This window comes from Schistosoma mansoni, chromosome 4 (assembly GCF_000237925.1).
Source record: "Schistosoma mansoni strain Puerto Rico chromosome 4, complete genome".
Classification (NCBI taxonomy): Eukaryota; Metazoa; Platyhelminthes; class Trematoda; order Strigeidida; family Schistosomatidae; genus Schistosoma; species Schistosoma mansoni.
This window is the reverse complement of record NC_031498.1, coordinates 19,871,105-19,882,927: the sequence shown is the minus strand read 5'-3', so window position 1 is coordinate 19,882,927 and position 11,823 is coordinate 19,871,105. Positions and strand designations below refer to the sequence as shown.

General features: G+C 30.6%; 1 protein-coding gene across 1 annotated transcript; it reads left to right on the top strand.

The window, feature by feature from the left end:
- Positions 1-7,756: 7,756 nt before the first annotated feature.
- Smp_081620 (gsx family homeobox protein) lies at positions 7,757-8,938 on the top strand (the record flags this gene model as incomplete). Its single annotated transcript, XM_018797118.1, has 1 exon — positions 7,757-8,938. One exon carries the CDS (start codon positions 7,757-7,759, stop codon positions 8,936-8,938), a length of 1,182 nt encoding a protein of 393 aa, XP_018652192.1.
- Between the last annotated feature and the right edge of the window lie 2,885 nt (positions 8,939-11,823).

Below are 11,823 nucleotides of genomic sequence, written 5' to 3'. Positions count from 1 at the left end.
ATGCATTTTCATCCGCCCTGTCTTTAATTATCATCAACAAGAACACGACGACTGAAGCCAAATACATAGTATACATACAAACAGACACATACAACGAGTAACATCAACATATCTCGGTTGTATTGAAGAAAAGAAGTATGCACACTGGATAATATAAGAGTAAGCAAACTAGAGGTTATAGTTTCTTGGGCTATAGTTACTGTTGATTAAAACAGACGAACTAATGAATTATTATTCCGTTGACCTTATGTTAAAAAAATGAATCAATCTGTATGCAGGCCACGTGTTCTATGACATAACAACTTGTAATTATGTCATATTGAACATTTAGTCAGACACTATATTTGGGCAGCTATTTCAAGTGGCTCCCGCCATATATATATATATATATATATATATATATAACTGCAAATGTTATCATTTTCAGGACTATCATACTAAATGAAATGCAGTTTAATCAAATTATTACAGTTCTTCAGTGGAATAGGAGATTTTAACTCAATTTATTCCAAGATGATTTTTATTGTAACTCGTTACTAGTTAGTCTTAGAAAATTGATAGAATACGGTCATTTGCATCGGTCCGCTAAACATGACACCTATGAATTCATCAGGATATATGGGCAGGTAGTTTTAGAGAGTAATATGTGAAGAGATAATGCATTTATTGAATATTCTCAAGTTAAAATTAATTTGTCTACTCAAATATTACGATGATGTCATGGAAAATGAAGTACTTGTACTAAACAGTCAATTGATCATAAAACTGTCTATATAATTTTTACATGTGAAGATAGTTTATTTTACGAATCTGAACTAATCGAAGAATCATTGAAAATTAGATGTTTTCTCTCAGTTTAAGGCTTCTCATGAATGTACTCTAACAACTGTACACGGGTCTTCAAGTTGAATGATTATTCAACTCTTCAATTATCAGTTTTATGTTCAACAGTGACTAACTGTTAGAAAGGTAACTTAGGCAATCTTGTGACTATTTCTTGGAATTCTAGTGACTTGTATAATCAACAATATTACAAGTGAAACAGTTTTAACATCTAATGAATATAGTACTACATATTATCAATATGTTGAATTTGTAAAGCACAGTACGTTGGATACTGATTTACTAACTCTGTAGTATCATACTTATAACAACAGTTTTAGACCCATTATTAATGTACACTATTAAAAAGTTAGGACAAGCACTCTCTGTTTTTCAGTTGTACTTCATTTTAAACTTTAAAAATTAACATAGGGCTAAACGAATCTCCACTAATCACGTAATCAATATTTCATATAGAGCTTGGTGGATAGGAAAACTCCAAGAATACTGTTATTTACATTTTTTTCTGCTTCTAAGATCAGTTTACATAATAACCTTTGATACAACTTCTCATTCTAAAGAAACTTAATTTTTAACTACTTTTTAAAAGTTTTCCTGGGAATTTGATTTGATCTGTTTGAAAAATATGTGTAACGAATCATTTGCTTAATAATCGAATATTAAAGATTCCCATTGTGAAAATTAGAACAACACATGTAAGCAAACAATTGTTTTCAATTAGATCGTCATTAGGCTTTACTCTAATATACAGGAATATTTATACGAAAATGTTAGACCAATTAAGGCTATTTGAGTCAATAATCCTGATCATATTTAATGTTATACCATAATTTATTCTTCTATACAATTTGAACTAATGTTAATTTAATCCGGTTTATTATTTGAAGAAGTAACTTATACTCTATTGAAAATCGTCATAGATTCAATTTTCTGTTTATTGAGATATAGTAAATAATGACTATATATGATTATAAACGATTCTGTTTATGAAAAATTATCTAGTCAAACTTAGATATTCTTACTCACTTACTTACGCCTGTTGCCCCTCTTGGAGGAGCATAGATCGTCCACCAAAATTCTTGATCGAACTATGTACTGAGCAATCTTTTTCAGTTGTTTCCAATTGCTATTCATCCTTTTGATATCTGCTTCCCATTCTCGACACAGTACGTTCTTTGGTTTTCGTCTTTTCCGTTTCTATTGAGGAAGTTAGCATTTGAGTCGTGATAGAGTTTGATGGTTTGCGCGATGTATGTCTCATTCACCTTCAACATCATTTTCTAATTTCCTCTTCAGATGGAAGCTGGTTTGTTTTCTCCCACAGTAGGCTGTTGCTGATAGTATCCGGTTAAGAGACATTGAGTATCTTACATAGATAATTGTTTATAAATGCTTGTACTTCATTGATGGTTGTAATAGATATCCAGGTTACAGTTCTGTACAAAAGAACTGTCTGGATGTTGCATTTGAGGTTCTGACTTTGGCATTGGTTGGCAGACAGTTGTTTTGAGTTCCATATGTTCTTCAATTGTAGGAATGTGGCCCTTGCTTTCTTAATCCTTACCGCCTTCTTATCTGCATAAGATCCTCCTTGTTTATCAATGATGCTGCCCGGGTATATGAACGTTTCTAACTCTTCCAGAGCTTCTCCATTAAGTGTGAATATAAAATTATTTGATGCAAGCTACTAACAAGATAAAAGTATACTAACGATGAGAGTAACAGTAGATTTTTAAGGGATAAAATTGTTAATCTTAGTTAAAATTATTTTATTATTGAAATTAATTATATTAAAATGATAAATACTTCATACAATAATGGAATCAGTTTACATCACGATTAAATTATTCGGCATAAATTAGATAATTTACTGATTAGAAATATTACTATTGATTCAAATATTTGATATACACTTAAATGGTATTTTGAATTTTATTTTATAATAATGAGAATCTGAATATTATCAGAAAGGGGGTTTGTGAAGATTTTAGTAATTTTATAGTTGAGATCATGAAACAATTGAAGCTAGACCACCATAGAAAACCTGGAAGCACTGGACGGCAGCGCGCAAGACTGATAGGTCCTGGGTTCGAATCTCGAGAGGCGGGATCGTGAATGTGCACTACTGATGAGTCGCACAATAAGACAAAACTGCCATCCAGTGCTTCCAGGTTTTCCATAATGTTCAAGCTTCAATTGACTCATGATTCCAACTATATAAGAACATATAAATGATTTATTCATTTTTAACATTTTCAACATACATGACTGTTTTTATATATTCAACAACATTGATATTTTCCATTCCAAATAATGAATATTAAACATCAGTATTCTATATCTCACTTAGAAATAGGACCTCAGTTTATAATGATCATTAATTCAACTATTTAAGACATTTATTTTTTCATTGAATTTCTTATCTAATAACATTTATAATAATTCAAAGTGGGTTTCATATACCTAGATACTTCTATTAGTATCCAAATTAAATCAAAATCCTTTTTAATAAATATTATCTCATAAATATATAAGAAATCTCGTCTAAATTAGAGCGAATAGTTTCACAGTATTTGAGCGCCGAGTTGATGTAAGACATTGAATAGGAATAATATATATTTGTAAAATCTCATAAATTTTAAGTAAATTTCCTTCTTAATCTACTTTCATTCCTTAATGTAGTTTATAAATCTAAAAAAAATGAAATAGAAGACTGTAGGTGGTAATATACTACTGTTAAATATATTATATGAAAATAAGTAGTGTTACATTAACATATAAATATATATATCTATCTAATCAATGCTGACATTTCACTATTTCTTAAGAATTGTACATTATTCATTAGGGCATTAATTTATCACACTGTCAAATGGACAGAAATATGAAGAGCTTGTTAGCTAGCTATCTAGCAAGTAAATGAAAATGAGAGAAAGAAAGAATGATATCGAAAAATGAAATCGTTCTCACGAATTTTTCCGAAAAAATGTCCATTCAGATAATTTTTGCCGAAAAAATTAACAACATCATGTCCGAATAATTACTGAAATCAACAAGTGTGTACTTTGTAATTCAAGTATGTGATACATGTACATATTAGTGTATAACTTTGTACATATTCATGTAGATATATTTGTATAGAGAAAATTCACTTATCTCCAATATGCATACAAACACCACTTAACCGACAGTAAGATCTTGTGGCTACTTTTTTCGACATCTATTGATTCTCTTTTCTTTAACTTTACTTCCTGTACAGATATGCCCTTGCCACTTAATATATATACATATATATATATCACTTTGTCTTGGGTAAAATACTCCTTTGATCCTAATGGTCGTGTAGTTATGTATGTAGTATTACGAAAGGTTTGCCACAGTAATCGGTACGAACGAAATAGTGTCATGACTTAAAGAAAACATGTTTGTGCACAAAAGGCACTAGTCTTACATATACATATATGGATGTGAAGGTATTTCAGTAGTTATATCAGAATCAAATACATATGTGTTCGAAAATTTAATGTGAATATGTATGTATGTGAAGATATTGCCCATTCGACAATCAAAAAGGTCAACCGCTTATTACCATCACTTTGTCTATATATATATATATATGATAATATGTTGGCGTCTTAGTTTTAGTATAAATGTACATAAAACCAACGTTTATATTTGTTTTTTTTACATGTACTGAGTGGAACATGCACCGTTGGCAAGGTGATATAACATTTTTTAAAAAAAAGTAACGTAGTTATAGTTGATTAGTGTTCAAATCAATTTGATTGTTAACTGGCATACCTAAGAAACTGTTGCACATCAAATTTTCTAGGCTATTTATTAAATTATCTTGACCACTTATGTGTATTTTTCAGTAGGGGGGAGTATGAAGGGTTATAAATTTGTGTGTGTGAGTGTGTATGGTTGAGTGTGTGACATGTCAAATATCTACACCCTTAATACTTTTTTTCATTCATATTTTGCAACGGCGGTATTTTGACATGACTTTCACTTGGACAGACAATCAATACAGTATATTATCTTCAAGTTAATAATTGTGAATATTTAGCTTGCCGGTTAGTAGACACCATTGTGATCATGTTTTTTTAGTATTCTTACCATAAAAAATAGAAGTTGGTGTACATTTGTGTTGGTATATGTTAAATAAATCCATTGTTCATGGTATTTAGTATGAATTTTGTTTGTAAATTGATTTTGCTCCAGGGGGAACTTGAACAACATAATTTTTTTTCATTTATTTATCATTTATTTTGTTACTTGACTAAACCGATAGATTCGTTTTTGTATATACATTCAATACTTTGATTGCTTAAGATTAAAACAAATGTAATTCATACAATTGAACTGTGAAAAGTGAACAAAAACGTTCAAGTGATGCTCTGTTTTGATTCACAATTGAGTCAGATAAATATTGGAGAGTGAGTGTATGTGTGTATGTATGTAGACTTACATGCAATTAATATAGATTTATGTGTGCTTATGTGTATAAAGCTAAGGTCAGAGCTTGAAAAAAAGAACACAAACTTTGTGGGATCTTTCTGACATTTTTTCTGATTTGATACTCGAGGAATAAACAACTATACATACTCATAAATATATAATTGTGACAAGTTCAACATTCAATAGTGAAAATATTCAACTCAAAATTGATCACTATGCCTCTTTATGAATAGACAAATACAATTTAATATTGACATTCTCAATATAATTTATATTCATTATTTATGACATGATTTGTGGTTTAACCAACAATTTAATTAAATTAATTCATAGTTTATAATAAATAAATAAATAATAAAGGACACATTAGTATAAACAGAAGGGGTTAATTTGATTTGTCTACGAATTACTATGCTATTGATTTAAACAATAAAAATTTTTTTTAGTTTAACTGATAAGTAACTAAGATGTACAACAAGTATTTATATTTGGATATGGTTGATCTTAATTTTGTGGGGTTCTTTTCAATAGTAAGGTATTGTTAGAGAATGGAGTGATTGAGTCAAGTTATGTTTAACTCACAATAATACTAATATATATATATATATTCAGACGAATATAATTTACAAGTATCTTATTGAATTCAATAAATCTATGAGATCAAGAGAGTGGTTTTACCAATAGATTTGTATGATATAAAGTTTATTTATAGCATGAATTAACGTCAATTGATTAACTGTTGTGAACTATGGAACACTGGACAAGTAGTTCGTTTACTTTAAGACTCCACACTACTCGCTACTCAATAACTTAAGAGGGATTCATATAATGATTAGAAGGTTTCATACAGAGTAGATTACTATTCAGTACGGAAATTTGTATACAACAGCTGATATTTCTGACTTAAATTCATTTATGATATAGGGCAATCTACATAACATGGACTTATTCATGATTTTCATTTGAAGTTTGTAACCATGATTCTTGGATATTTACTTGATCTAACTGATTGTCTTGTGAACTGTAGATAACGTTGATACCTTGACATCGTATTTATGTGAATTAAGATATGATACGTTGTAGAATTGCATTGATTACTCACACTTAACTATATACCCTTTCAAGTTTGTGTCAGTTACTTACTTACTTACTTATGCCTGTTACCCCTCGTGGAGGAGCATAGGTCGCTCACCAGCATTCTCCATCCAACTCTGTCCTGGGCAATCCTTTCCAGTTCTTTACAGTTAACATTCATCTTTTTCATATCTGCTTCTATTTCCCGACGTAATATGTTCTTTGGCCTTCCTCTTTTCCGCTTCCATTCCGGATTCCAAGTTAGGGATTACCTCGTGAGTAAGTAATACTGAGTCTAAACGTAAACTTTTAAATAAAGACGGGAAATCGGTTGATTAGGTTTTGAACTAGGATTAACTGAGGTATTAATACGTAATCACTAACTACGTTGCCAAATTTTGTATAATGTGAAAGTAGATTTTAAAATAATTACAACTGAAGCTAGACTGAAATTTAGTTTAGTTTAAGAAACCACTGGTTATTGAACTGTCATAGATTTCAAGAATGGAAATTGATTGGAATCTAAAAGATGATCATAATTAATTCGTCTTTATGTGAAACTAATCAGTAAAACTTGATTAGCATTGTAGATTAGACAATCTAGAATTAGTTTCTTTACACCAAATTGATTAATGCTTACATTTGATCCAGATCAACAGTATTGAGTAGTGACAAAGAAATAGATTGACTAATGCAACTCAGTTGTCTTTATCAAATAAAATGAAATAAGATTTAAAGTTGAAATCCAAAAAGAAGAAAATCAACCGTTTTTAATCAATAAACTGTTTTATGTAAATAAATATTGAGTTGTGCTTTGTTTTTAAGTTTATCAGAAAAGGTTTTTGGGAGATTTCAGTATTTTCATAGTTGAAATCATGAGTCCATTGAAGCTAGACCACCATGGAAAACCTGGAAGCACTGGATGGCCGTTTCGTCCTATTATAGGGCTTCTCAGCAGTGCGTATCCACGACCCCGCCTATCGAGATTCGAACCCAGGACCTATCGGTCTCGCGCCAGAGCACTTAACCGATAGACCACTGAGTTTATCATTTAGTTAATTCATTTTATTGTTTAGATAAATTGTCATTACAGAAATTATTTTATTAAATTTCTTTTTTAGCATCTAGACAAACGGTAGGAAAATCATTAAATGCTAGGCATCAAATTAAAAAACAAACTGCATTAGTAAATCCAATTCAACATTTAGAACCTGAAGAACTAATTAAACAACACTACCATCATCATCATCAACATACAGAACATTTTAAAAATAAAGAGTCAAAACCAAATACAAAACACATAAGCACTGAACAACATTTAAATTTACATGAAACATCTCCACCTATATCTATTACACAAACATCACAAACAGCAACCATGTTAGATATTCAATCTAGCACAATTGATCAAGTTAATTGGGCAAGAGATAATCATCATTCTCATGTTAATCAACAACATCAACTAATAGAATCATCGATAGATTCAATAAAATCATCTAAATGTATTATTGATTCTTCTTCATATTCTTTAGATGAAACTGATGATCTATGTTACATTAATCAATCAAATGATCCTAAACGTACTCGTACAGCGTATACACGTCAACAAATTTTAGAATTAGAAAAAGAATTTCATTATAATAAATATTTAACACGAAAAAGACGTCTTGAAATAGCTCACACTTTAACATTATCTGAAAGACAAATTAAAATATGGTTTCAAAATCGTCGAATGAAATGGAAAAAAGAACATCATTTACCAGGGATGAAACAACGATTGATTGAGTCAAGGTCACCAAATGCTCATTTTAATAAATTGCATAATAATGCCAATAGTATATCCATTATGAATACTACTAATAATGGTGGTAATAATAACAATATTCATCCTAGTTTAACTTTCCAAGCATCATCATCCTCATCATCATTATTTTCTAGTCGGTTTCAATTAATGTCACAGGATTTAAAATCAGATAATTTATCTAATTGTCCAATAACTTCTAATGAAGATAACACTTCACTGATGCCACCTGATCAATGGTCATTAATGGTTTCAAGTAATTTACAAACATATAGCAATCTAACAATAAATACACCTTATCATTCTTCTTTACCACCAACCCAACATCATCATCATCGTCATACAGATGGTAACTATAATCCAATTGGTAGAGATAGTCCGATTCTACCTGATTACGCATCACCAGCATTGAATGTTGATCACTTACATATTCATTCAAATCATTTACACAATACACAAGATCATCATAATGATAACATTGGCAATTTATTTCAAGATAACAGTAATGGCAATAGTAGTACAGTGAATAATTTAAGATATCCTACTATGCCAGTAAATGATATGCATTTATCAAAAGCAATTAGACAAAATTATTTATCGAATCCAGTAGAAATGGATGAACAACAAACTATGTGTTTGACACGGAATTATAGTAATCACAGTGATTGTAGCAGTAGTATATGCAGTGGACAAAATAGTAATTGCGGTAGTAACAGTACTGTTAATTGTAGTAGTTATGGAAGAGAAGCAATTGTTTGAGAACATTATATACACATAATGTCAAATCACTTATTTATGAAAATATATAATCATCTATATCTACTGAACATCTGTAAATATATACACTTAACATTGAACATACATTTGGTTGTTTGAGTGAAATCGCATATTTAGACTGTGAACCTTCAGTGAGTACTTCTGATCATCTACTCTGTTATTTAATATGTTCTACAGAAAAAAAGTCGTCGTATAAATTACATTCCATGTGAAAAGAACAAATAAACAATATGAAGAAAATTCTATTAAAACAAGTCTTATTACTACCACTATTGCAACTAGTACTACTAGTACTACTACTAATAGTAATAATAATAGTAATGTTAACAATATGAAAAGATCATTATCAATGTATACAACTGAAATGAATTATGACTGTTCAAAATTAGTTCTAATGATAGATAAGTGACATCATACCAAAAAGGAAATGTCTTCATATTTCGAACATGTTATCTCATCCAGATTTTTTTTGGATTGTTGTTGTTGTCCTCGTTCTTGTTAATTGGTTGTCATGTGATTTCATATTGTAACAATGTTTAAATACAGTTAATGAGGACTTAAAGTATATTAATGCATTAAACTTTACCATTTCTTAATATTGCAATACATTATATGAAAGAAATACTAAGTTCTCTGCAGTTTATTTCTTATAAAAATACAAAAAAATTTCAAAAAAAATGAAAAATAAAAATGTTAAAAATCGTTTTCTTTCAAAAAGGATGAAGAAGCGAACGTATTTGATACAGAAAAACAAAAATGAGCAAACTGATCATATAACCTTTTCGTTCCTTTTTTTTCTTTTTTTTATCATTAATATCCAATGAAAAATTCTGTGTTAATTATTTAAGACCAATAATTAAAAAAGAAAAAAAAGCGATAACATATGATTAATTGTGAATAAAGTACTATTTTCCAAATATACAAAGCTATTGTATTCACTTAGTATTGTTTGTTTGAATCTTTCCATTAATGCTTAGGACTGCAATTGGTTAGTCTCTTATTGGCATATATGCATACTGTACGTATTGCCTTGATATTGCCTTAATTCACGAGCATTATAATCAGAGATGGAAAGTGGCTAGAAGTGGAATCCAAGGCGCGCGTTTCGTCCTATTTGGGACTCGTCAGCTGGATGTACCTGCATCTCAGACTTGATGTTCACTCTGAGACTCGAACCCAGTACCTTTCGCTTCAAACGCCATCGTGTTATCCACTCAGCTACTGAGTCCTGATAGCTACTTGCTTGTACAATGGGGTGGAGTTTGAATTTAGTTAGTATTGTTTGTTTGAATCTTCCCATTGATGCTTAGGACTGCAAGTACTGGGTTCGAATCCCAGAGTGAACATCAACTCTGAGATGCAGGTAGATCCGGCTGACGAGTCCCGAATAGGACGAAACGCGCGTCCTGAATTCCACTGCTAGCCACTATCCATCTTCGCTTACAAAGCTATTGTGTTTTATTATTTCTGTCGGTGACAATGGTTGTTTACTTAAGTTCAGTTTATGATTTAGACTAACAACTCAACAGTTTTCATAAGTATACAGTACTGGTAGCTATCATTTGCTCACTAGTGTTTAATCTTTTAGGGTTAATTCCATGAGTTCTTAAACGAAGCCATGATTAGTGAAGTTCATCTATATCAGGTGTGAGGCAAATACACACCAATGGGATTGGAACATAGTTGTAAATTATTGCATATCGAATGAAATTAAAAACATAAATCATAGGATACTAATAGTCTAAAGGTTAAGTCTTTGCTTCAACATTTGAAGGTGCTGGGATCGATTTCCAATGTTAGGGTTGTGGATACACACTGATGAGGAGTCTCATACTAAAACGACATAGTTTACCACTGTTTCCTGGTTCTAACTGGTTGTATAACTAAGTTCACTCCATCATGCAAAATATAAAGAGAAGAAAAATTCCTTTCAGTTGATTACTTTTTTGATCAAGATTACTCACATTGTAAGTTATTCAACTTTTAAGTAATATTTGTCTATATAACGCAAGGTGATTAAAGAGGACATTCGTGGTTATAATAGGCATAATAGAATGACTATTGGAAAAAATAATCAAACATACACATTTCAAATTCTAGTTATTAAATTATAAAGTAAATTATGCTTAAAACAGTGACAAGATTTAGCTGAATTATCACTATAAAGGTGAAAGATTTTACAAAAAATGCAAAGAAATTCAGTTTTACACGTAATATTACTTCTGTAATTGAAGGTATTCGAAGCACAGCATTCTAATTCTGGATTACGGATTGTCTTAGTAAATATTATAAAGTTCAGTAATCTAAGACAGCATCATTCCTTACAGAACGTTTTAAATTGTCCACCACAAGGAATCGAACTCAGAACCTTCGGTCTCACCTAAGAACCCAGGCTATATATATAGTCTTGTGATACCCGTGCACTGAGGGTTTATTAAATCAAGAAACTCACCACTCCATCACAATATCATACCAGGGAATACTGAACAGTTGCTTCGTCTTATGATAGGGCTCTTCAATAGCGTGGGTTCGTAGGTGAGACTGAAGGTTCTGAGTTCGAGTCCTTGTGGTGGAATAGTGGATATACTCTGTTGACGAGTTTCATACAAAAATAAGACAACTATCTAATGCTTCCCGGTTTTCAGTGATGGTCTAGTTAAGACTACTTCGTGATTTGAAAACTATGAAAATTCTATAATCTTCACAAAACTCAATGCCGATAATAAATGTTTTTATCTATTAATTCTGTTTGCTAAAATACATGAAAACTAAATAGTTATTTACAATCAACTGTTTATTTTGACTTTATTTATGTGTGTAGGTATATTTCTCTTCTTCTTCTCTCTCTCTCTAAATAACAAATTTCA